This window comes from Rhineura floridana, chromosome 10 (assembly GCF_030035675.1).
Source record: "Rhineura floridana isolate rRhiFlo1 chromosome 10, rRhiFlo1.hap2, whole genome shotgun sequence".
In the NCBI taxonomy this organism is placed as follows: domain Eukaryota; kingdom Metazoa; phylum Chordata; class Lepidosauria; order Squamata; family Rhineuridae; genus Rhineura; species Rhineura floridana.
The window spans coordinates 55,383,543-55,411,412 of NC_084489.1; the positions used below are offsets into that span (position 1 = coordinate 55,383,543).

The 27,870-nt window shown below is 43.0% G+C and overlaps 1 protein-coding gene across 12 annotated transcripts in view; it reads right to left on the reverse strand.

Moving 5' to 3' along the window:
- Positions 1-27,870, reverse strand: part of CDK14 (cyclin dependent kinase 14) — a 571,841-nt gene that overhangs the window by 210,363 nt on the left and 333,608 nt on the right. For all 12 annotated transcript variants that reach the window (XM_061586439.1, XM_061586434.1, XM_061586445.1 and 9 more), the window contains one exon: positions 3,815-3,954. In XM_061586439.1, the coding sequence (XP_061442423.1) occupies positions 3,815-3,954 (140 nt within the window). The remainder of the gene's footprint in view (positions 1-3,814; positions 3,955-27,870) is intronic.

Sequence of the window (27,870 nt, forward strand, 5' to 3'; positions counted from 1 at the left end):
GGGGAAGGCAGAAGAGAAGTCTAGACAGTTCATGCAATCAGCTCTTGAAGACTGCAGCAACTGTCAGAGAGAATGTACTATTTCTGTTTTACTGGCTGCTGCCGTTTTGATTGCCTCATTCGGATACTCTTTTAAATCCCTTTCTAGATTTTTTTTTAAAAAATTGCTCTCTTTAAAAACACACACAAAACACTAAGCCTGAAAATACTGCTTTTTACTCTTAAACATCAGGCAGAGGGATCTGTGCCTGTCTGTGTTGGCCTGCCATCCTGCGCTTACCTTTTTAATTTATTTATGGTTTGGTTTTGTCTTTGGCTCTGCCCACTTCAACCTCTGACCCCACCCAATTCCACATTGGATCCACTCACCCATGGAATGTGGCCCTCAGAAGGTTGGTCACATTAAAATCCAGCCCTTAGATTCAAAGAGGTTCCCCATCCATGGATTACATTAATAATATTTATTCACACTAAACATTACAACCCAGTGGTTGTGGCCTTATGTCAAGCTCATACCAAACAATCATTTCTGAAATGGTTTTGTAAATTCATGAAAGGATTTACATACTGGATATTTTTAATTATTAAAAATAAGGATTACCCACTTGTGGCGTTCTTCACAAGACCTCTGCGTTAAAAGGATCTTTGTGTATGCATATTTGAATTCCATCTATACCTTTAACTTTGAAGAAAGGTTTATGGTTCCCCACTACTGTACCCACAATTAAAATTGATACAACTTTTAAACACAATTTCAGGTGCATGAAAAAAGCATCACAGTAATCTAAATCACCTCCCAACACTAGTCACCAAAATCACATCAATTCACAGTGTAAACCTTTTTGCCAAAATATACAACTTCATTGTTTTTAAAAATATGATTGCAATTTCTATTTATGCATATCAAATGAAAACAATTGTGGTATTTGATACAGGGATTGTCCTTTTTTGCATCTGGATTTATGCTCCATAATTATTATCTGCTAGACACAGAAATAGTGTTTCTGTAACTCAAAATTTTTACTGGAGGCATTTAGCAGAACCTTGCCTTAAAATATAATGATTTTTCCTCTTTATTCTCCCCCTTCAAAAGGTTTCACTGCTCCTGATGTTTAACGTTATGCAAAGACATGTTTCTGCCAATGAATATTGCCTTATGGTTATGCCTCTGCAAATAGCCTGCTGTGAACTGATAAAAGGATTAATGCAGCCAAAATTCTTAATCTGTGAAATTACAAATTAAATTCTCATATTAAAAATACCACCCTGAGGTATTTTTGTGGTTTTAATTCCCCTCTGGTGTTCTGCATACATTGTGCTTGTTAATGACTAGGACAAGACTGTCTCTGTTGGTAGCCTGCTGCACAGTGATAATGTGTAGGCATTTATTTCACTGATAGAACCGGATTTAACCACCAACTGATAAACTAAGTGGCACGTGGATAATAAGTCCATATTAACTGAAAAGTATTACTACAGAATTCAGAATTCACAGTCTATCAAAATCCTGGCTAGACTAAAACGGATAGTCATGAAGGATTGAGTTGTCACCAATGTAGAGTGATACTTAGTTATCCTTTTTTATACTGACTAATGGAAACAAACCAATAGTTTTGTTGTCTGAGTAGTCATGAACTAACACATCACTTCATATTAGACCTTGCACAAGACAATAGACTTCTTAACAAGCTTCATTAACTTGCATCTGAGTTTTATTTTGGGTTTTATTTGGAAAATTCTGGTTAAATCATGCAACAGGCTAAAGACCCTATGAGTCAAGAAAAGGGTGTTTATATTTAGTCCCTCATACTGGTTGATGAATATATATGAGCATTTGCCTGAAGAAAGGTCAAATATGATGTCTAATTAGTGGTTGATCATCTTTCAGTTCTTGAAAAACAGAAATTAGTACTTACCATGAATTGTAGTTTGATGAGTGGGATGGAGTACATGTGTCATAAGGATGACTCCTCCCTCTGGACCAGTCAGGAAGGGTCTAAACAGATTGACAGCTCCTCTTCCAGGAGGAGGAGTCATCCCTCTCTCCAGACCAAACTGGCAGAGCAGCACAACTCCTCAACCCCACAAAAACAACTTTGACCCAGCAAAGGGTACTCCATCCCACTCAGACAAATATGAGTTTCTCCTACAGCAGGTGTGTGTGTGTTTGGGGGGGGGAGAGAAAAAAGAGTATTTTTATGCCAACTGGAAACATTAGTTAAGTGAGATCTTTTACAGTTCTTACATGAATCTATAAGAGGGCCTATGGGAACATAGGAAGCTGCCTTATACAAAGTCAGACTATTAGTCCATCTACCTCAGTGACTGGCAGCAGTTCTCCAGGGTTTCAGACAGGGGTCTCTCTCTATCTGAAGATGCTGGGATTGATAATTCCTGAAGCCCATCCACTCTGACAGTCCTCTCTGGCTTCTTTTCCAGAAAGCCTCTTTTGTTGACTTAAAAAACTATTAAGAGTAAAACCTCGTTACACTGCAGGGCATGGGGCACAAAGGATGCACCTACGTTATAGGGCTTCTGCATTATAATGAAAGCTGCATTGAAACGCACTTAGAATGATTTTCTTTAACGAAACGGAGGAGAGCATTGGGGCAAAAGCAGAAGATACAACCAACCAAATAAAACAGTAACTGGGAGCAGAAAGAGAAAACTGGGAACAGATATAGGGCAGAGGAGGGAAAAAAGAGAAAAAAACTATCACTACGACTTAGGCAAAACTACCGCTGTTGTGGCTGAGGGACTGAATGGGAAGGGTAATGCTGAGGGAAGAATAAGTTACAAATTAAACTCTACAGACAGTACCAAAATGGCTTGAGAATTAAGCAAAACAGAGAAGAATTGAGCAATAGATCCCTAGAAAAAACCCACCAGGAATGAAAAAGGCCAGGAAAGGCCTACCCTCTGTTTCTCGCCCTGACACAAAAAAATGGCTCAAAAACACCCAGGAAAGCAAACGGAAGGATTCACCATGGAAAGGAACACTGGAGACGAACAAGGTAGAACAGAAAAAAAAGTAGAAAGTGAGGCTGATATAAGAGTGAACAAGAAACCTTCCCTGGTTGCATTTCAGCTCAGGCTCTCCCTTAATTGCTAAAATCAGCGAGTACAGTACTGGTTCCTAGAAAGGCACTGAAGTGAGAATAGTTGTTTGGAAGGACGGGAGCCTATATCAGTATAATCTGATTCTGTATAAGACTTCCTGTGTTCCCTAACCTTGTAGCTAATCTTCTGCCATTTAATTATTTTAAGCTTTCTTTAAGATGAAGGTTCCTACTCCTCAACTTTTCACACAGGTTTTCTATGATCCTCGATATAACGTTTCCAAGTATATTGCGGAATCAGATATAGTGCAGATATGACCATGTCCCCTGAGTTAAATATACAGCACAGCACACATCTTTTAATTCACATATGTTTAAATCCTGCAATTAATCAATTGTCTACTTTGTATTCCTTGGTCTTGTAAATACCACAATCTTTTTAAAAAATGTTATTGTTATAACATATATAGAGTTTGAGAATCCAATATTATTGGATTATTGTCCTGTGCACTGCAGGTTGTTAAAAAGTGGTGCATGTTATGAAGTAAAAAGCACTAAATATGTAGATCATATCCTCCCCACTCCTTTTATTTATGACATTTCATATAATTCTCTTGATTGCTACATTCTCTACATACTGCACAGGAGATAGCAAGGGAGAATCCATTTTTCCTGTGTCAAGCAAAGAACTACAGAATCACACTCTCACACACAACCTTGTCTTTAATCGGATTGGATTTTTTTTGTTATACTTACTGTCAGTTAGCTCCCATAGCCGTGGGGGCAGATCACTGAAATACTCATGGCTCAGAGCTGCTTGTGCTGACAATCTGTTCTTTGGGAAACACTGGAGTAATTTGGAGGCCAGATCCTCTACATGGTTCACATAGCTTAGCCTTAAACAAAGGTAAAGAAAAGTTAATGAGACAACAAGGAAAAGAACTACTCCCACTGGTGATGCCATATAACAATGAGATCAAGAGTAGTGGAAATAGAGAGCCAGGCTCATGTACACAACCAAATTCCAGCACTGTAACTATATGGCTTGCTCACAGCCATTGGCAGTAGTTAACAGTAGTTAACTACTAAAACTTATTATTTTACTTTAGTTACTGACTTTTTAGTTGTTAGCAGACATTTTTGAAGTAAGCAGAGTGCAGAGACAGTGGCTCCTTGCCTTTCAAGATGCTACAAAGCCAAGGACCTTCACCTCTCTGCTACGGACACTGTAGAGATTCAGTGTCTTCTCAACACTCCCCATCCCAACATCTCACATTTTAAAGCATGAACCTTTGTAGAAGACCCTGACTACAAAAGGAAGGGCATCTTAGCATTTGCGCTTTCTGATGAATAGCGGAAAAAGCATATATATGCCTTAACCTTTACAGAACCCCTCTTCCAATTCTTCTATCATCATGTTTTCCCAAAGCATAACACTTCAAAACCCTGCCAACTGCTCATTCTGTTTGCTCCAGCTTTCCCTTGAAGCGAGGGATGCCTACTGATTTGTGACCACCAATGAAGTGATGGGAGCTCATCCCATGGAAATCAGTGCTCTGAAACACATAAAGGAGGTTGATACTGCTCCCTCTCTCAAATTGTGAAATAAACATTAATTCTGAGAAACTCTGGAATATCTTTGCAGTAAGTCTATTTGCACCTGTTGTGGTCAGAACTAATTCTACTTATCTTAGGAGACTGGCTTAGACAGAGGCATTGTTTTTTAAAAAAATAACAGGGGCAGGACATTTTGTTAGCCTGCTCTTAATATTTACTAGTATTTCTATGTAATATTCTGTCAAGCCATGGCTTTCAGTATCTTTGAATTGGATTCTGACTGTTATTGCACTTAGTTCCCACTGAAACAAATGGGGCTTAAACCATTAACAAATTTCCACATTGATTTCAATGGGATCTCAGTGCAGCTTATTTATAGGTTTGTGGTGCAAGTATCTAGTCACAAGTAAAGTACCACTGAGTTCAATCAGGCTTATCTAGGTAAGTGACTGCATTCTTTTGAGTTTAACTGAATGATTATAGGGGGCATATATGAATATTTAAAACAAACTGATAGTCTCTTTTGCATTTTCAGTTTGAAATATGATCACAGACCACAGTGTCGACTCACTACTAGAGCCCAACCATTTGCAAGAAAATTTATTCCATGCATTCAAATGGTGGGAATGGTTCCATTCAGCTTTTCTTGACATTTACAAGAAAACACTTGAGAGTGAAAGGCACTAGTAAATGTCAGTACATAGACTGCTAACAAAGACACAGTTGGCAGACACAGGTAGAGAAAAGCCTATTCAAATGTCCATGTATACGATCTCATGAAAGAATGATAATATAAATCTAAGTAACTTGGCACAGCTGCCCTTGTTTGATACTGTTAAGCCGAATGCCCATCTCAAATCCAACAGTGTGGCATTAAGCACCAAGGTCAAATTATTTCCAAATATTAGTTAGTAAATCCATATACAGAAGTGACCTATTTTCAACAGGAGCCATTAGATGGTGATTGCTTAAATAAAATAAATTACATTTTTTTTAAAAAAGTAAGCTTCAATTTTCTTCCCACTAGTCATGTTTTTTTTGCTGTAGAACAGACACAAAAAGGATTAATGTAAGCATTGTATTCCAAATGAGTAGATTCTTTGTGCATACTAAAGAAAAGTTGCCTGGGGGGAAAAGTTCATTGAAAAATCTGGTTCATAGGATTGTAGAATTGGAAGGATGAGAATTGGAACCTCAAAGTTCTTCTAGTCCAACCCCCTGCCAGTGCAGGAAATCCATGGCTATAGCACCCTTAATCTGTGGCCTATGCTTAAAAGTCTCTAATGAAGGAGAGCACTCCAAAGATGGTCTATTCCATTGTCAAACAGCTCACATTGTTAGGAAGTTCTTCTTGATGTTTAGTCAAAATCCCTTTCTTGTAATTTGAACCTGTTGGTTTGAGTCCTATCCTAGAGCAACAGAAAAAAATGTCTCTGTCTTCTATGTCTGATGCCCTCCAGATTTTTAAAAACGTTTTTAAAAAAGTTATTTATGATTTTGCAAAATACAAGCATATACTGCATACTTTGGATTACTTGTATGTTACATTTTTTACAAGAGGAGCAATAACAAGAACCCATTAACCTTTCCCCCCTCAATATTTTCAGGTACCCAAAGTATACCAATTGTTCTTTGTCCGTATTTTGTTTTTGTGTTTTTTGTTTTTGTGTGTGTGTGTTTTTGTGGGTTTTTTCTTCTTTATACATTTTACAGATCATCTTAAAAGATCTATCCATAACTGTCCATGTGTAGCTGATTAATTCTTTGGGTGGTCCTGGTTACTTATGTACTCAATAAAGCAATACCAAGCATTAATAAATGTGTCCGAGTTCACTTTTTTTGGTGTGGTTTAGTCTGAGTAAGTGTTTACATTAAGGCAGTGTACCAATGCCTTTACATCCACTGTTTCAGAGTAAGATTATTTGCAGAATTCCATTGGTAGGCTATTGTTTGGTGTGCTGCTACAAGTAGAAAGGTGATCAGCTCCTTATGTTTCAAATATTCTTGTTCATCAATAAAGAGCATCAATATTGCCAGTTGTGGATCACATTCAGTTTTTTGCCCAATTATTGTTCCTATCTCCTTGAAAACCTGTTCCTAAAATTGGATGACTTTGTCACAGCTCTGCCACATATGGAAAACCTCCAGATGTTGTTGAGCTACAACTCCAATCACCTCAAACCAGCATGGTCTGGGATGTGGGAGTTGTAGTCCAATGTCTGGGGGATACCATGTTGACAACCCTTCAGATATCTGAAGATGGCTTCTTAAGTAATTCTTCTCCACACTAAAACATACCCAGCTGCTTTAACCTTTTCTTATAGGACTTGGTCTTTAATCCCATCAATATCTTTGTTGCCTTCCTCTGGACAGGTTCCAGTTTGTTGATATCCTTCTTAAACTGCAGTGCCAAGAACTGGATACAGTACTCTAGATGAAGTCTGACCAAAGCAAAATAGATGGTACCACTGCTTCTTGTAATCTGGGCATGATACATCTGTGGATGCAGCCCAAAATTGCATTATTATTTTTAGGCCCTGCATCACACTGCTGACTCATATTTACTTGTGATCTATTAAAACTCCTAGATCCTTTTCACATGTACTTCTCTTAAGCCAGGTGTCACCTATCCTGTATTTGTGCATCTGATTTTTCTCTAAACTACGCGTTGAAATTCGTTTGGTGAGTTTTGGCCAGTCTCCATCCTGTCAAGATCATCTTGAATTCTGTTTCTGTCTAAGGTATAAGCTACCACTCCCAGTACGGTATCAACTGCAAATCTGATGAGCATCCCCTCTATTGCTTTGTCCAAGTCATTTATAAACATGTTGAATGACACTGAGTCCCAAGACAGAACCTTGTGGGACCTCACTTCTCATTTCTCTCCAGGTTAATGAGGAGCCACTGATTATGATTCTTTGGGTATGACCCTATCAATCAACTACAAATCCATTTAATTATAGCATCATTTACCCCAAATTTTATCAGCTTGCCAACAAGAATATAATGAGAGACCTTATCAAAAGCCTTTCTGAACTCAAGATATAACATATAAATAGCATACCCCTGATCTACCAAACTAGTAACTATCAAAAAAGTAGAGAGCCTGGCATGACTGATTATTGAGAAACCTGTATGGGCCCTTTGTAATCACATCATTCTTCTTCTAAATGCTCACAGACTGACTGCTTAATTATCTGTTTTGGAATCTTTCCAACTGTTGATGTCAAGCAGATAGGTTAGTAGTTGCCTGGATCCTTCCCTTCCCTTCTGAAGATGAGGTCCCACATTTACCCACCTCCAGTCTCCTGGCACTTCACCCATTCTCCAAGAATTCTAAATTCTAAACTGAGGCTCCAAGTTTACATATGCAAGCTCCTTTAGCACTCTAGGATGCAATTCATCTGATTCTGATGAATTCATTTAGAGTGACTAGACGTTTCCACACTACCACTTTACCAATCTTGGGCTGAAGCTCCCACCCTTCATAGATTGAGCAATTTCTGTCAGGTCTAGTACAGTTTCCTTTGTGGGAGACTGAGGCAAAGTAGGAGTAGCATTTCTCCATCTTCTCTACACAGCAGATTTCCTCTTGTTCGGAATATAGCCCCCTCCCGCAACCTTTTTGTAATGGCATTGCAGGATTGGCTGTTCACTGCCCTGGGCTCCTTTGGAAGGATGGCAGGATAAGAAATTTAAGAAATAAATAAAATAATGTAAAACATCTCTCATAAGCCTAAGCGCATTCTGATTATAGCCTTTCTAACTATCTCCTTACAAGCTTTGGCTACGCATTTGTCATTGGTGGTTTGTCACTCTCTTAAATTTCTTCTTCCATTTCAAATGGAAATGCTATGTCTACCACACTTAATAACATCTGTGTAATATAAAAAATCACTTCGCTTGAGACATAAAAGGTTGAGGAAATTTTCGGAATGTCCATAACCTGATGAGTGTTGTGTAGAGTTGGCTGGTTTTATTTTGTTTTAAATCATACTTTTTTGTTGTAGCCCATCCTAGTACTTTATGGTGAAGGGTGGGTAAGAAATCTAATAAATAACACTAAATGCCAGAAAACTAGTTGATAAAATATATCAGATAGGCATAGTGACATCTTTCCCACATTATTTATTTATTTATTGCATTTATATACCACCTTATAGCCAAAGCTCTCTGGGCGGTTTACAACAATTAAAAATATTAAAAACAGGTATACAAATTTAAAACCATACCAAATTAAAACCCATAAAAAACAATAGGCAAGTTAAAAACGGCCGATTCAAATGCTGTTAAAAAAATCCCTTATGGTCTGCTTCCATTTCTTTTGCCAAAGTTTGTGTTCCTTTTTGTTCTCTTAAATTGGACAAGACTTCCATTTTCTAAAAGAAGTCTTCTTGCTGCTAATAGCTTCTTTGACTCTGCTAGTTTATACATTATATTTTTACATTATACATTACATTTGTATTTATAGCCCATCACCCACCATTAGGTCCCAGGGCATATTATAAAAATATAAAATACAGTATTAAAAACCATTAAAACACATACCGTATATTCCGGCGTATAAGATGACTTTTTAACCCTGGAAAATCTTCTCCAAAGTCAGGGGTCGTCTTATACGCCGGGTGTCGTCTTATTAGGGTTGCCATATTGCCCGGATAGCCGGGTTTTACCCGGATTCTAAGCATGCCACCCGGCGCCCGGCTAGCCCCTTAGGTGGCCCGGATTCTCAGCTTTCATTAAAAAAAAAAATTAAGTTTCTAGGTGGTGCGGTTCTCGAGATATATATAAAAACGTCAGGCACCCCCCCCGGTTAAATCTTTTTTTAAACTACTGTATAGCACTTCGTAGCTTTAACCCCGCCCGTTCAGGATTTCAGCCAATCAGTGAAGTGTTTGTTTGGTGGCAGTGTCTGCAAAACCTCATTGCGAGGCCGGAAAATGGTGTTTTCCCCTCCTGTTTATCTGAAAATCTCATAAATTGGGTAGGTATATACATTTCAGTTTTTCCCCGTTGTGTGTAGGAGTCAGATCCTGGGCAGTGTTTTGAAAACCTTCCCAATAGTTGCTTTTGGGGGTAAAAACAGTGCTAATCCCATATGTCCAGAGTAAATCCCATTGAATTCAGTAGGAATTACTTTTGAGTAGACATGATTATGAATGTGCTGAAAATCAATGGGACTTTGGAGTGAATGTAAAAAAGAATTGTGTTTGTGTTCTCTTTCTGCCCCCCCCCCGTCCTATTTTAAAGCAAGTAGGCAGGGCTTACTTAGGTATTGCAGTTTTTATTCTGTAGGAAACTAATACTGATTTTTAAAAAACTAATACTGATTTTTCTGCAATGACCAATTGGTTTGACAATAAACTATTATATGGGCTGTATGTATTTATACATCTGCAGTGTGTGCATGTGTGTATGGAGTCTTTCCAACACCCCTGTGAGGTAGGGTTGCAAACCAAGGCAGCTCACAACAAGAAATAAAGCCATTTAAAATCCAATAACCATAAAAACAAGTATAAACAGTTGCAAAACAGTGTAAAGTGGCATGATTTGGAATTTTGGGTTGTGTGAATGAAGTTGCTTATCACTTGAGGTTGCATTTCTGTCCCTGTTTGAGTAAGCCCCATTGAATACGCTGGGACTTGCTTCTGAATAAATAAATTTAGGATTGCACTATAAATATCTTTACAGTTTGTGTAAATAATAAATATATTTGATAGTTATGCTTATATAAATATTTCTTCATTTATCATATTTTTGGTTTTTGGTTAGGAATCCTGACTGGTTGTGAGATGCTTAGTTTTTTGCCTTATAGGAATCTTGTTGTGGTTGGTATGGTATTACATTTAGGAAAGTGTTACTGCCTTCTGTATTTTTTTTCCTATTTGCATTTCACTTATCTTTAACCTCACTCCGTTACAGCCATAGAAGCAACAGCAGCATATGCAAGATAATTAACTCCCATTAGTGATAAGAACAAGAATTTATAATTATTATTTCAATTAAAACAAGAGGCTTATCAATACTTTGAAGAGGATCAGATATTTATTTTCTTTCTGAGCCCAGGACTGGGTCTTTCATGATGCCCGGTGTGTGTGTGTGGGGGGGGGAGCAGGAGAGTAGTCGATAAGACAGACATCCTGGCATTGATAATCGAATTAGCAAGGTATGTGTGGGGTTGTTGTACACTTCCAGGCTCAGTTTCATTTTGAGTATGGAGGTGGAACCTGTGTAGATGTGGTTATCAAAGGGAGAAGAAATTTTGAGTTAAGCAAAGCTCTGCTTTTTGTTTGATTAAGCAGGGGTAGTCTTATACGGCGAGTATATCCCAAACTCTATATTTTAACTGGAAAAGTTGGGGGTCGTCTTATACGCCCAGTCGTCTTATACGCCGGAATATACGGTACATTAACATGAATAGCGTGGGTCCTGAAAACATACATCTCAAGATGCCAAAGGCCAGGGTAAAGAGGTGCATCTTTAGCATTCACTGAAAACTGTACAGCGAAGATGCCAGACACACCTCTGCAGGTAGGGAATTCCACAACTTAAGAGTCTGCCATAGAGAAAGGCCTCTCCTGGGCAACCATCCCCAGAACTTCTGAGGATGGCAGAACTACCAAGAAAGCCCCCTCTGCTTATCTTAACACCCGAGAGGGTCTATAGGGAAGCAGATAGTCTCTGAGATATTTGGGGTCTAAGTCATTTGGGCTTTAAACACTAACATGAGCACCACATCCAGAAAAGAACTGGCAACCAATGCAACTTTTTAAGAACCGGGTTTATATGAGTTCTAAAACAAATCCCAAGCAGTAATCTGGCCACTACATGTTGGACCAGTTGAAGTTTCTGAGTTGTCTTCAAGGGTAGCCTAACATAGAGTGCACTGCAATAACCCAGTCTGGAAGTTATCAGAACATGGAGTACTGTTGCCAAGTCATCTCTGTCCAGAAGAGGACATAGCTGGTGAACCAGCTGGAACTGGAAATATACACTCCTAGCTATCAAGGCCAGACGGAACAGAGAGGTAGAGCTGAGTGTCACCCACATATTGGTGACACTTCAAAACTCCTGTAAACTGCTCCCAGCAGCTTCATATAGATGTTTAATAGCATGGGGACACCACAGGAAAGCTCCCATGGTGTTGAACAGAAGCCTCCCATAACTACTTTTTGGAAATGTCCCTGGAGATGGCAGCAGAACCAGTGAAGTACAGTACCTCCAACCCCACCTTGCTGAGCCAATCCAGAAACATACCGTGGTCAATGGTATCAAAAGCTGCTGAGAGATCAAGAAGAATGAGCAGGGTTGCACTCCCTCATCTCTCTCTTGACGAATGTCATCAACCAGGGTAACCAGGCAGTTTCAGTGCCATGACTGAGCCTGAATACTGTGGGCCAGAGTGAAATGGATCCAGATAATTCAGTTTCCTCCAAGCATGCCTGAAGTTGAGCCGCCACTACCTTCTTGTGCACCTTGCACAAAAAAGGAACATTTGTGAGAGCTGGTGTGGTGTAGTGGTTAGAGTGTTGGACTATGACCTGGGAGACCAGGGTTCAAATTCCCACACAACTACAAAGCTCACTGGGTGACCTTGGGCCAGTCACTGCCTCTCAGCCTCAGAGGAAGACAATGGTAAACCACCTCTGAATACCGCTTACCATGAAAACCCTATTCATAGGGTTGCCATAAGATGGAATCAACTTGAAGGCAGTGCATATACCTACCACTGGGCAATAGTTATTTAACACTTCTGGGTCGACGGAGGACTTCTTTAGAAGGGGATGCACCACCGCCTCCTTCAAGGAGGATGGTACTCTTCCCTCCTCCCTCTGGCAAACTACATGTTGCACACAAATGTGAATAACACAGCAGTAATCACTCTTTCTGAAAAAAGGACCACTTTGAGCAGAGAAGCTCTGTGTGTGTGTGTGTAATTACTCTTTTCCATTTTGCTATTGTTAACTCCAAACTGTTGCCCCCCCCCCCTGCATTTTAAACACAAGCAATAGGCACTTGAAACTCTGTAGGAGAGAAATGCAGCTGAGGTAAAGGTTCAGTGAGGGTTTGTTTCCCCACCCAACACTCACCTCCGCCCTGAGGCAATGGGGGGGGCTGGGACAACTTCCAGCTACCTCCCACCCCGATCCAAGGAAGATGAGGGCTAACAGGATGGAACTCACCACCGCCCTGAGGCAACAGAGGGGCCTGGGATGCCTCTCAGCTACCTCCCACCTCCGCTGTTGTCTGCTGCTCCTGGCTAGCAATGGAGGGACCAGGGACATGTCCCGGTTACCTCCTTCCCCCAGAGGAATGACGATCTTCGTGGGGCAGTGGAGAGGCCTGGGAGGATTCCCAGCTACCGCCTCGCTCAATGTCTTCAAGAGAAAAATCCTTTCTCCCCCCCCCCATCTGAACTAAACACTGATGGGCGGAGTAAGGAAGAGAAGTCCTAAAAAAAAAAATCACTCAAAAAACACTTTTCCATCCCTGTATCCCTAAAGAGATACAGGAGAATACAGATGAGTCTGCTAATTCGCTGGAGGCAGAGTCAAGACTGGCAGTTAGAGAGTGGTTCCCTCCCCTTCCGGCTGGCTACTGTCCAACACTTTGTTTCAGTTTGACTCTGCCTACAGGAGGAGTTAACCCATTCCTGTATGCTCCACTCCCCACTGACCAGAAGGACACTTCACAGTAAGTCCAACTTTCCATTCCCCGCTCAAAATTCAGATTTTCTTTTCTTCATACTCCTTATCATACAATGCTTCATGTTAGTCTCCATACACAAACTGAATATCCATCAAAGAAACTAACTACTGAATCTAACATGCTTCTAATTCGACTTCATTTCATAGAATATAATTGTGTGTCTAACACGCTGCAGCATGTTTCATCTCTCAGCACTCTTTACTGTAACTTGGTATATGTGATATGGTAAACTTCAGAACTGATGCGTCACTTGCTTTCACACTAAGCAGGAAGGAATAGTTGTTGGCCATGACAATATAATTTTAATAGAGTGGTTTCAGAGAAGAGTGCAATAGAGAACTTACTACTGTTGTTGAATGTTCAATAATGTAATAATAACTACTATTATAACAATCTTTAGAACAAGCTAATCTGTAGGTATTTACAAATTGTCCAAAATCCCCTGCAATTTCTAAAATCATGCCTGTGTATTTGGCTAAATTGAAGATTGGTTGCAACTGTTCCTTAACACAATCAACATTTAAAATGTTCAAATCACAAAAGCTGTTGGCTTATTATTGCATTACTCCCCAAACTTATAAAACTCTTGATCACAAGCATTTCATTTCATTTCATAGAGAGCATGTTGAGTTTCTTGCTATTGCAAAGAGGGTCAATACTTGGTCAAGTTGAACATGACTAGCATTACGAAACCTCTCAAAGAAAAAAAGGATTGGGGCATATGCATTAAACTTCTGAACTTATGGTGCTTTGCTGATTAAATGAAATGAGGGGCAGAGCTCAAGTTCATTTTCAAAATCAAGGCCTGGGCATTAAAATAACTAAGAATTAAACCTCTCTCTCTCTCTCTCCATGTGTGTGTGTGTGTGTGTGTGTGTGTGTGTGTGTGTGTGTGTGTGTGTGTATTTTATAGCAAAACAGGAGAGCACTTCTGAAACTTATCCACAATATGCCAGCATTTTCCTGTTCAACCAGACAACTACCCACTTATATGCTAGTGAAATTAAGACAGCAACATCTTCTGATTGCTTTAACAAACTGGTTGTTCAATTGCAAAATATCACTGTATCTGATTTCAGAGTTTCCTGGTTTGGCATTATTTCTGTTGGAGATGAAAAAATATCTAATTATACCAAGGAGAAAGTTTGAATGGCAACAGATATACTCTATTCCGAGAACTTTAGTCTTCAGCAGTTTTCTGTCTATGAGCATCTGCACAATTTGAATGGATCAAGGTAAATCTTAAAAAAAACACCCCAAAATCTGTAAAATTATGCCACAAGAAAGATTACAGTATGCTCAGATCCACTGAAATCAAATGATTGGACCAATCTAGAAAGCTGTAGTGGCAGTCATTGCTGAGAAAATGGAAGTTTTCCTTACTGTGAATTTCTATTTGTAGATAGGGCTGGAGGACATTCCTGATTAGGGATGACTCCTCCTACTGGTCATGACAGGCAGGGTCTTCAACTCCTTTGTCTCCTCTCCAGGGGGAGGAGTCATTCTGCTCTCCAGACCGAGCTGACAGAGCAAAGACAACTCCCCAACCCCACCTACACATGCCCTCCAGATGTCCATTAACAGGAACCCTGTATAAGGCAATACGTGGGAAAGAAAAAGCAGAAACAGGATATGCCAGGCGAAAAGACTCCACATAGTACAGAACACACACAAATCTAAACATTGTGTGAAGATGTAAAACACCTGCGGAAGCCCTAACCCCCAACCCTTGCTCCAGAAGGTCATAGCAGAGGAAGGAGAGGTGGGTGGAATGTCCTCCAGCCCTATCTACAAATAGAACTCACAGGAATGAAAATTTCCATTTTTGCTAAATAAGGCTAGAGGACATTCCTGATTAGGGATATAACAGAGCAGTATACACAACCACAGGGCAGGCTTTCTCTGCCCCGATCTACTGACGCAATACCTTCTCGAGCACCTTCCTACCAAACACTGCATCGGCTGAGGAAAATGAATCTATCTTACAGTGTCTGATGAAGGTTTGCAGGGAGGCCCAAGTGACTGCCCTACAAATGTCCACGATCAGGAACCCACCCCTTATATGTCACTGAAGCAGCTGCCCTTCTAATTGAATGCGCTGTAATACCCAGTGGAGGATTCTTACCCAATGCTTCATAAGTTTAAGCTATAATAGCCCTTAACCAATGAGAAATAGATGAAGTGGATACTCTTCCCCCTTCAAGATACCAGAAAAGGACACAAACAAGGTTTCAGACCGCATAAACCATACAGCCATGGTGTTGTCCCTCTAAAAGGGCTATTCTTGCCAGATTTTCAGATCAAAGAGATGAACCCAAGATATTCAGCATTCCTACCAAATGATCCCCAGAGTCCTTGAGATGATAATCTTTTGTTAGCAATAACAGGTATCCAAGCAATATTACAGCTCCATGGAACAGATACTGGAATTCCACAATGCACCACTCTGTCTAGGCTCCTACTGGAAGGGCAGGATATAAATCTGATAAAATACACACACACACACACACACACACAAACAGAAAGGCCAGATAAGGTCGCAAGACCACCTTGTCCTGATGGAACACAGAGTTGAGGATCAGAAGAAAGTGCCCCCAACTCAGAAACTGCATGCTGATGAAATGGACAACAAAAAACTGTCTTAAAGGTCAGAATGTTTAGAGAACAAGTGGCCACAGGTTCAAAGGGCGGACCTGTCAACACCGACAAAACCCAGCTCAGGTTCCAGGTTGGGAACCTGTGAATTGTCTGTGGAGATACAAGGGCAACCCCCTGGAGAAACCTCTGGAACAAAGGCTTGGAAGGCAGCGAAGGACCCCCCTCCAGACTGGAAAATATGCTACTGAGCGCAGCAGCTTGACGCCTGAGAGTAGCTGCACTTAAACCCTTGTACAGGCCCGTTGAAGGAACCCCAGGAGAACCTGAACACTTCTGGACAATGGGTCAATGGAATTTCAGCAGCACTATGACCAAAAAAAAGCCTTCAGGTTCATGAGTAGACTTTATTTGTGGACTGCTTGCGGGAAGCCAACAAGGTCTCTAGCACCTTCCCTGCAAAACTCATGTCCCTCAACCATAGCACTCAGCCTTCATGCTGATAAGCGGAAGAGCCCCAGTTGAGGGTTGCAAACTGGGCCTTGGATCAGAAGATCCAGTTGAATTGGCAACTTACACAGTTTCCTGACTGCCAGATTCAGCAGGTCCGGGAAACAAGGCCATCTCAGCCAATACGGAGCCATGGGAATAAGTTCCACTCTCAGCACACAGATTCACCAAATCACGTGCTCTATCAGCCCAAATGGGGAGAAAGCATACAGAAGACCTTGCAGCCAATCCATCTGGAAAGCATTTGTGCCCAGAGCCTGAGAGCATAGGGTTTGGGAGATGAACATGCCCAGTTATGCATTGTCCTAAGTTGCAAACAGGTTCACCACTGGTTTGTCCCACAGTTGTGACAACTGATGGAAAAACTGCTGTGTTCAACTGCTACTCCGCCTTCTTGATTGCCGTTCAGCTGAGCTAGTTGGCCACAAAATTGTTTGTGCCTGCCAGGTGCTCAGCCTTCAAGGAGGCCAGGTGTTGTTTTGCCCACTTGAACAGATGATCCACTTTGGATATCAAGGCCCTCGAGCACATGCCCCCTTGTTTGTTCACATATGCCTTTGCAGATGTATTGTCGGTGTGTATTAGCACATGCACTCCTCTGGTCTCCAACATAAAAGCCCTCAGGCTAAGCCTGACGGTCTGTTGCTCCAAAACATTTATGCTGAGCTTCAATTCCCAAACACCCTGTGCCACGTGCTGACCCAGGTGAGCCTCCCCATCCGAAGAGACTCGCATCCTATGTCATGATTGTCTGTGGTGGATCCTCCAAACTGACCTCAAGTTAACCAATGGGGGTTCAGCCACCAGCCGAGCTCTGACTTTAATAGTGGAGGAACTGGCACCAATCACCTGCGATGGAGCAAGATCTTGTCTTGGAAGGGCAGAAGTTGTTGGAGTGCCATCAAATGAAATTGAGCCCAAAGAACCACATCGTATGCTGACACCATGAGACCCTGGAGGCAGACCAGAACCATCAGATCAATCTGGGAAGCTGAGCCAACTTCAAGCAGCAGTTGGGAGAACTTCGAGACTCTGCCGTTAGACACCGAGGTGTATAATCAACTGAGAGGGAATCAGAATGCTCATCTCTTTGTTCACCACAAAGCCCAACCACTGTAGCCAAGCCACTGTGTGATTGATGTCTAACCAGGACTTGCTCTCTGATGGAGCCCTCACCAGGATTTTGTCCAAGTAGGGATGTACACAGATCCCCATTGCACATAGGTAAGCAACCAGAGCCACCAACACCTTGGTGAAGACCCTTGGCGCTAAAGAGAGGCCAAAGGGCAACAACCAGTACTGGTAGTGCAAGTTGTTGTAGGAAACCCAGAGAAACCGCCAATACAGATAGGCCTCTGAAGATCCATGGAGGTCAACCAATCTCTCTTCCTTAGTGCCGCAATTATGGACCTGAGGGTCTCCATTTTGAAGCGTTTCTTGGAGACCCACTTGTTGAGCCATTTTAGGTCTAAAATGGCCCTGGTATCACCATTGTTTTTGGACACTAAGAAAAAAACAGAGTAGACCCGATTTCCTCTCCGAGGGAACAACTGGCTCGATTGCCTGAATGTTCAGCAAGTGGTGAATGGCAGCTAAATAACTTTGGTGTTTCTCTGGATTGCAGGACCAGGGCATGGGGGGGGAAGAAGTTGGGTGAATCTTTGGCAAACTCCAGAGGGTATCCCCTGGATACTGTCTCTAACACCCATTTGTCCAAGGTGATGTCTTTCCATAGGTGGGCAAATCCTGGCAGCCTGGCTCTCACCATGGGTGAGTAACCGGGGTGTGTGAGTCAGGCTGAGGGAGCCTTCTCAGCACCCTTCTGAAACTTCCCCAAGTTGAATGACGCACCTCCCTACCTTGCTGAAGAAGCGTGTCTGCTGCCCCTGTCCTGTCTGTCCCAACATGGTCTGTAAGACAAAAAAAAAACCCTGGGAACCGCCTGGTTAAATGAAAAAGCTGGTTCTACCTAGCCTTACATTCATCTTTCTTAGCCATAGGAAGGGCTTTCTTCTTATCTCTGGTCTCCATGAGGTGGGCTTCCAGAGGTTTATTGAACAGTTATGAGCCAGAAAAGGGGAGGGCTGTGAGATTAGTCTGAGATCCAGCATCCACAACCCATTGCTTGAGCCAAATGTTATGACGTGCCACGGTTGAAGCTGGTAAGGAGACAAAAGGAGTTGAAGACCCTGCCTGTCATGACCAGTAGGAGGAGTCATCCCTAATTAGGAATGTCCTCCAGCACTATTTAGCAAATACTGTGGGCTCTGAGTGTGTAATGAGTATGCAGAATGTGATATTTTGTACTTACTAAAACTTAAACCACTTCATAGCAAAATCTAAAGTGCATACTATACTGAATTTAAAATAAGCTTACATTAGAGTGAAGAAACTGTCAGTAGTTAAGAGCTGGCCACATGTTTTCTGTTTCCAGTTGAGTAAAATTCTGATAATCCTAAAGGCAAATTGGACTTTTCTTCTAGGTGTTGTAAGCAGCATATTTTCTGAACAAGATATTATCATAGAATCATAGAATCATAGAGTTGGAAGGGGCCTTGTAGGCCATCGAGTCCAACCCCCTGCTCACAGCAGGAAATCCACAGCTAGAGCATCTCCCGCAGATAGCTGTCCAGCCTCTGCTTGAAGACATCCAGCGAAGGGGATCCCACCACCTCCCTAGGCAGTCGGTTCCATTGCCGAACTGTCCTTACTGTCAAGAAGTTCCTTCTAATGTCCAATCTGAATCTACGCTCCTGCAACTTAAAACCATTAGACCTAGTCCTACCCTCTGGGGCAGCAGAGAACAAATCTGTACCCTCCTCTATGTGACAGCCCTTCAGGTACTTAAAGAGTGCAATCATGTCGCCCCTCAGCCTCCTCTTCACCAGACTGAACATGCCAAGTTCCTTCAACCTTTCCTCATAAGACTTGTCCTCCATACCGGCTATCATCCTCGTCGCCCTCTTCTGAACCTGCTCTAACTTGTCTTATCTTTCTTAAAATGAGGCACCCAGAACTGAACGCAGTATTCCAGATGAGGCCTGACTAATGCAGCATATAGTGGGACTATTACTTCCCTCGACCTGGAAACTATAGCTCTGTTTATGCAGCCCAAAACCGCATTTGCCTTTTTTGCCGCAGCATCACACTGCTGGGTCATGTTCAACTTGCGATCCACTACAATTCCAAGGTCCTTCTCACACGCACTACTGCTAAGCCGGGTATTTCCCATCCTGTACCCGTGCATTTTGGTTTTGTGGCCTAAATGCAGAATCTTGCATTTGTCTTTATTGAATTTCATTTTATTAATTTCAGCCCAATTTCCTAGTCTATCCAGGTCCCTTTGGATTTTATTCCTGTCTTCCATTGTGTTAGCTATCCCTCCCAGTTTTGTATCATCCGCAAACTTCATAAGGCTTCCCTCCACCCTGTCATCTAAGTCATTGATAAAAATGTTGAAGAGTATCGGCCCCAGGACAGAGCCCTGTGGCACTCCACTCGAAACTTCCTTCCAGTCCGAAGCAGAGCCACCGACGACCACTCTTTGAGTACGGTTTTCCAACCAGTTGTGAATCCACCTGACAGTATTTCCATCTAGTCCACATTTGACCAGTTTGCTAATCAACAGGTCGTGGGGGACTTTGTCAAACGCTTTGCTGAAATCTAGATAGATGACATCTACAGCATTTCCACCATCTACTAAGCCCGATCAAAAAAAGAGATGAGATTAGTTTGACAGGATTTTTTCTTGACAAACCCATGCTGGCTCCTACTAATCAGAGCATTGTCATCTAGATAGTTGCCAATGGACTCTTTAATTATCTGTTCTAATATCTTTCCCGGTATTGAAGTCAGACTGACCGGCCTGTAATTCCCCGGATCTTCTTTTTACCCTTTTTAAAGAGCGGGACAATGTTTGCCCGTCTCCAATCCTCCGGCACCTCTCCCGTTCTCCAGGATTTCTCAAAGATGATGGCAAAAGGTTCCGAGAGTACATCAGCAAGTTCCTTCAATACTCTGGGATGCAGTTCATCAGGCCCTGGAGATTTGAACTCATTTAGGTTAACTAGGTATTTCCTGACTATCTCCTTATCAATCTTGAACTGCAATCCTGACCCCTTACCGAGATTGCTACTGACGGAAGGTTGCACACTGTTCCCTTTTTGGGAGAAAACAGAGGCAAAATAGGCGTTGAGCAGTTCTGCCTTTTCCTTGTTATCTGTCAACATTTTGCCATCCTCATTGAGCAGCAGTCCCACCGTTTCCTTGGTCTTTCTCTTGCTTCGAACATATCTGAAAAACCCCTTTTTGTTGTTCCTCGCTTCCCTCGCCAGCCTCAGCTCATTCTGGGTTTTAGCTTTCCTTACGCTATTCCTGCAAGTCCGAGCCGCTCATTGGCACTCTTCCTTGGTGATGCGTCCTTCCTTCCATTCTTTATACATGCTTTTTTATTTTTACCTCCTCCACCAGTCTTCCGTGTAGCCACATTGGCTTTTTCCAATGTCTTCCATTTTTCTTCCTCTTTGGAATTGTTTGCGATTGCGCTTTTTGTAATACGTTCTTCATGAATTCCCACGCTTCTTGGGCTCCTTTTTTCTTTAGTCTATCTAGCCACAGGATCCTACCCATCATTTCCCTGAGCTTGCTAAAATCGGCTTTCCTGAAATCCAAGGTCCATATTTGACTATATTCTTCTTTGGCTTTCCCCAGAATCACGAATTCCAGCATTACGTGGTCACTTTCCCCCAAGGTACCGACCGCTTTAATTCCCGTGACCAATTCGTGACCAGGTCCAGGATTGCCGATCCCCTTGTTCCTTCTTCTGCTTTTTGAAAGAGGAAATTATCAGCAAGGCCCATCAGGAATTTGTTGGAGGCTTTGTGCTTCGCAGAGTTTGTCTCCCAGCAGATATCCGGGTAGTTGAAGTCCCCCATCACTACTACTTCTTGCCTCCTTGAGATTTCAGAGCTTTGTTTGAGAAAGGCCTCATCTACCACCTCTTCTTGGCCAGGGGGTCTGTAGTAAGACACCTACTACCATGTCGGTTTTATTTGTTTCTCCATTTATTTTTACCCAAATGGTCTCTACCGGACCACTTTGTTCGCTCTCTTGGATTTCCATAGAGGTGTATTTGTCTTTGACGTATAACGCTACTCCTCCTCCTTTTCTGTTGCTTCTGTTCTTTCTGTGGAGTTTATATCCTTGAATGGCTATATTCCAATCATGGGAGTCATCCCACCAAGTCTCTGTTATCCCTATGAAGTCATATTTGCCTTGATGCACTAAGACTTCAAGCTCGTCTTGCTTGTTTCCCAAGCTCCACACGTTGGTATATAGACACCAGAAGTCTCTTTTGTCCTGATTGGATTCCTCTGTTAATATACCGTGAGCTTTGCCGTGCATCCCTTTCTCTCTCCCAGTGTCTCGTGTACCCTTCAAATCCTTGCATTTACAACCCGCTGTCTTTGGATCGGTCTTTAAGCTATCATCTCCATCCCCCAGAGGCTTTAGTTTAAAGCCCTCTTGATGAGTTTTGCCATACTTCTGCCAAAGAGATTCTTCTCAGTCCTCGTGAGTGAGTTGATATGATAAGACAGAGGTGATTCACCTGTGGTCCTTCAGATGTTGTTGGACTACAATTTCCATAATCCCTTACCACTGGTCATGATGGCTGGGGCTGATGGAGGTCCAACAACATCTGGAAGATCATAAGATAGCCTCTCCTCTGGTAAGAAAACCTTTCATTTTAACTTTAGTGTTAACTGTAATGGTACCAAGCATGGAGCTGTCCAGAAACTATGTTACATTTTTAAAGAGTTTAATGACAACTTGGACTCATTAAATTAAGTACTCCGGTGCAGATTCCCACCCTTGCCAAAATATGGTCACACAGGAAAGAAGAGACATAAAGGAAGTTTATAAAATTATGCATAGTGTGGAGACAGAGATGTTCTTCTCTCATAGCATTAGAACCTGTGATTATATAATTAAACTAAATGTTGGAAGATTCAGGACACACAGAAGGACGTACAACTCCACACAGCACAAAATTAAATGGACCGTTGGTCTCACCTGAAAGGTGGTTTTCCCAGGCATTTTATTTAGTTTAATTTATTTATTTAGTTTAATTTATATACCGCCCTAAGCCCGAAGGCTCTCTGGGCGGTGTACATCATGCTATCAGGAGGGTATTAGTGCCACCTAGTGTCCAAAAGCAGGAATTCATGGGAGTCAACAATTAAGCTGCTTCTTCCTGTATGATCCCAGTCCATTCTGGATGACTTGCAAACAGGAACCGTACTCAGCTTGAAGGAAAAAATAGTTAGAAGGCACAGCAAAACAACTATAACCCATTTTGACTCCCAATGTAATAACGGTATGAGAAAACAGCCTTAGCAACAGCAAGAAGAGCAATTTAGAACAATGCAACTTGAAAACATAACAACATATGCAGATTGCAAACCTCCAGACAGAATAGGCAGCTCCCCTGCAGGGAGGGTCCTAATGACATAATACCTGGGAAAATCAACTTTCAGGTGAGACCAATGGTCCATTTTCCCCAGGTAGCATGCCATCAGGAGGGATGTACTAAAGCAGTTCCAGTAGGGTGGCCCTGGGCTGCCTAAGAGGACAATACCTGTTGTAATATGTGTCTACTGAAAGTAGAGTCTGCAGAAGCATAGCTATCAACCATATAGTGCCTAATGAAGAAATTTGCAAACAGCAGCCCAGCAAATATCTGCAATAGGAGCATTGGTCGCAAAGACAGCCATAGTGGCTGCTGATCTAATTGAATAGGCTGTAACGTTTTGAGGCACTGGAATTTTAAGGGACTCAGAGACCAGGGTGATACATGCATGTTGCCAATGTGACAGTGTGGAACTGGTAACCCTCCTGCTCAATGTCCTTGGGTGAAATGATATGAATAGAGATTGTCAGTCAAATGTCCCTAGTCTTGGCAAGGTAGACTTTAAGGGCCCAACAAATGTCCAGAGAGTGCCAGGCTTTCTCAAGAGGATGGCTTGGATGAGGGCAGAAGGAGGGAAGAACAATGTCCTGGCTGCAAGGGAAAGCAGAAGACAACTTAGGGCAAAAAGATGGATTGGTACATAGCACCACGGAATCCTTGTGAAAACACCTAAGTGACGGGCAGTAGACAAAGCCCCCAGATCAGAAACTCTGAGAGCAGAGGTGATTGCCATAAGAAAGAACACCTTGAAGGAAAGCAGGCATAGTGGAACAGACCGAAGGGGCTCAAATGGAGGATGTTGCAAGGTCTGCAGAACCTTCTCAAGACTCCAGGAAGGAAAATACGAAACACTTGACTAGAGGATGTGTTCTGAGGGAAGCCTAACCTGGTTGCACCAACAAGATGGAGAAGATGACCGAGGCCTGTCTACACAGGGTATTAGGCTGTAATCCCATGGAAAGACCCGCATGGAGCAAGTTTAGTAGGTGTCTGAGTGTAGAACTGGAAGGGTGAACCTGATGCTTGAAGCACCACTTGGCAAAGGCTGACCATGTGCCTTGGTATATACAAATGGTGGAGGACCATCTGGATGCCAATACTGTTGTGATGATATCCTTAGAAAGTTCTGAACTTCTCAAGTGGTGCTGCCCAACACACAGGCCATCAGACTCAACCACTTGGGATGAAAGATTGCCCCTGATCTGGTCTCAGAGGAAGATGCCATGGATTGAGAGGGTTAGTAGCTCCAAGAACCATGGTATGCATGGCCAAAAAGGTGCCAGCAGAATAATCTGGGCCTGCTCCTGAAGGAGTTTCCGGATGGTCCATCCTAACAGAGGAATGGGAGAGAAGGTGTAGAGGAGTCCCCCTGGCCATGGTGTTGAGAGGGCGTTGACTGCCTCTGCTCCCGTTCGATGGTACCTTGTGAAGAACCATGGGAGCTGTGCATTCTGAGGTGAGGTGAAAAGGTCTAATGTAAAAGGACCAAACCTGCATGCAGCTGATGGAACACTTCTGGATGCAGCTTCCACACCCAAGGATGAACCTGCTGCCTGCTGAGCCAGTCTGCCGTGATGTTTAATTTGACACGGAGATGCTGTGCCCTCAGGGAGTATAAGTGTTGTTTGACCCAGTTGAAAATGAGAGTCAATTCTGTCTGCAGGGCCTTTGAACTTGTGCCCCCCTGGTGGTTCAAATATGCATTCACACTAAGGTTGTTGGTCTGGATGAGACCATCAGTCAGCGGAAACGTCTGATAAAAGTGAAGGAGGGCTTGTTGCACTGCTCGAAGCCCCAATAGACTGATGCTTGAGATTTGCTCTGGCACTGCCGAGGTCCCTTGAATGAAGAGGGAGTTGCAATGCCCCCCCCGAAAACTGCCATCTGTTGTGATCAGGGTCCTCTCGAGTTCTCAGTGCCCTTCGCCAGCAAAACAATGCCCTCAGGAATGGGGAAAGCAGCAGCCTTCTGTGCCTGGAACTGGCAATGTCCAGTTAGAATGGAAGAAGAGCCCACTGAAGGGGTTGGGTATGATGGCAAGTCCAGGGAACAATGTGGATAGCAGAGACGAACAGCCCCAGCGCTCTGGCAAGGAACATGGCATCCGCTATTTTGTGAGACATCAAGTGGTGAGCTGTCTGGATGGTAGTCACTATTCTTTTCAAAGAGAAAAAAACCATTGTGCGAGCAGTGTCCAGTATGGCCCCCAGATGCTTTAGACAGTGTGTTGGATACAGATGGCTCTTTTCCAGATTGATGAGGAAGCCGTGGTCCCTTTAAGGCTGCTAGGGTGAGGTGTATGTGGGCCTGAACCTCTGCCCTGGTAGGCGCCCTCACCAACAGGTCATCCAAGTAAGGATAGATGTATACACCCTGGAGCTGGAGCTGCACTACTAGGGTCACCATCAGCTTCGTGAACACTCTTGGGGCTGAGGAAAGATCGAACGGTAGGGCTGGTACTGGAAATGATCCTGGCTGTAAGCAGACTGCAGGAAGCGTTGATGGGCAAGGAGGATAGGACATCCAACCACATCATGGAGGCTCTGGTAACCAAAGAAGCAGTGCAGGCCACCTTGGTTCCTGAGGGCAAAATCTAGTCTGCGCCTAGAGGCATCCTTGAATTGAGAATCCCCTCCTTTAAAGAGAAGCAATTTGATGACAAGACTCGAAATGGGCACATCCACTGCCAGGACTTTCAGGAAATCCATAAAGGCGGGAGCAAATGAGCAGAATTTGTTGGTGAAGGCCGGCACATGGCAAGTCCGGAGAGGATGGCACCATTCCTCACATGCCAACCTGTCCATGGGGTCTGGAACCGAAAAGGCAAGACAGTAGACTTAAGGGCCCTTAGCACCCTGGAGCCCTTGACAGGAGCAGGCAATGGTTCAGGTTCGGGTTCTGAACCTCCCAGGTCCAAGGTGGCTAGGGCCTTGTGAAATGGAGTGTGGTAATCTGAGGCCTGAAAAAGTCAATGTCATAGGTCCTCTTCTCCATCGGACTCACCATTCCACTCCTCATCTACAGGAGCGATGAAGGATCCAGTGGGTCGACCTTGGTATCAACGGAGCGCTAGACTCTTCCCCAAGGAATATCGAAGGGATTAGGGGATGATGCCCTTTGCTCCTCAGATGTAGAGGATGAGCTTGGGGAACAGGTGCAGGAGAAGGCTTCTGAAGTTCAGCTGCAAGAGACCTGAACAGGGCATTGAGAATTGAGAAAGAAAGGCCTGATCCAGGAGAAGACCCTGCAAGGGAGTGTAAGGATACTGGGGATCCAGGGATGCTTGTGGATCAGGAGGTGGTTGAGACTCAATGGACGGCTGAGGCTGAGAAGACACAGGTGGCTCAGAGAACTACGTGGAAGCACGAGCATCATGATGATGATGAGCTTTGGAGACCATTTGGTGAGGAAGAAGAGGAGGGGCCTTCCACCAGAGGAGCTGACAGGTGAGTGGAAGTGTGCCTCCAGCCTGTGTTGCCCATGAGACTGTTCCTCTACCACAGCCTCCAAAGAGTTTCCTTGGGAAGTAGGGGCACTGATGTAGTGAGCTCTCCTTGAAGTCTTCTGCTTGGCTGAGACAAGTGACTTCTTAGTGCATTTAGAAAGTTTAGGCTTTGTGCTTACAAGACTTGGATTTTGCCAAGGCCCTTGGGTTGATGTGGTTGCTGGCTGCTGGCATGGCTGCTGCTGCATGTCAGAGTGCTGCTGTTCAGATGAAACGTGCATAAAAGCAGCAGTGGATGACTTAGTCATGGTTACACGCACACAGTAGAGGAGCAGTACCAGGCGTTAAATAGACTCCTAGTTAATCAACACATGCACAGGTACAGGGGTGTGGTGGGTTGGCAAGGCCAAAATTAATCATACACAGTAGAGTAGTTTGACCTCTAAATGCAGCCAAGAACAAAATCAACTGCACACAGTAGGGGGGAGCAGCTTGAGTTCTAAATGCAGCCAAGAAAAAATTCTTTATATGCAGACAAGACAAACTACACTACCCACAGAAGAGGGAGAATGGTTCAGCCTCTAAATGCAGCCAAAAAAATTCCTTTGCCTTGTCAGGATGGCACAGGCCACAATCGGGTGGCTGAGGGGGGGGGAAGGAATCCATGACCTCCAGACATGGAAGGGGGAAGAGGGTAGTCACTGGGGGGTGGGGAAGGCCCCAGTAGCCACTAGCCGAGGAAGGATGACCAGCTGGAGCCAACGGGCGGCAGGAAAGAGAAAACAAAAGTTGTTTGTTGTTAACAAATATGAAAAGGAACAGACTCACAGAATACAGGATATCAAACAGGAACAACTCAGGAACATCAAGCTGGAACAAACTCACATGAGAGGTAAGGTAAAAGGATCCAACCTAGGACAAAGGCAGGAATGGACCAGGATCAGACCAGAAGGAACAGCTGAAGTCTTGACTCCAGTATATTCCTGCCTTTGGACACTAGGTGACACTAATACCCTCCTCATGGCATGCTACCTGGGGAAAACTATGCAATTTGGTATCATAAAATGTGGTGATGGTCACTAACTTTGGTGCCTTTAAATGAGACAGATTCATGGAGGATAAGGTTATAAATGGCCTCTAGTGACGATTGCTATAGATTACTTCCAGGATCTGAGGCAACATGCCTCTGAATCCGTGTTGCTGGGCAACAAAAAGGGGAAAGGACTTTCTTGTGGACTTCCTTTAGGCATCTCATTGACCACTGTGCGAAGGGTATTAGACTCAACAGCCTTTTGGTAGGATCCAGCAGAGCTCTTGTATAATTGTATAATGAAATGTATATTTTCATGAATGTGTGTGTGTGTGTGTGTATACATACACAGAAATATATAACTGCTAGGTCACTTTTGGCCATGCAGTAGACATATAACTAGTTCCAAATTTGTATTGATCCCAGACAAGCAATCTGCTGTGTGTGTTGGAGGTGGCTTCCCAACCTACCTTCAGCCACTGTAATCACCACTGAAC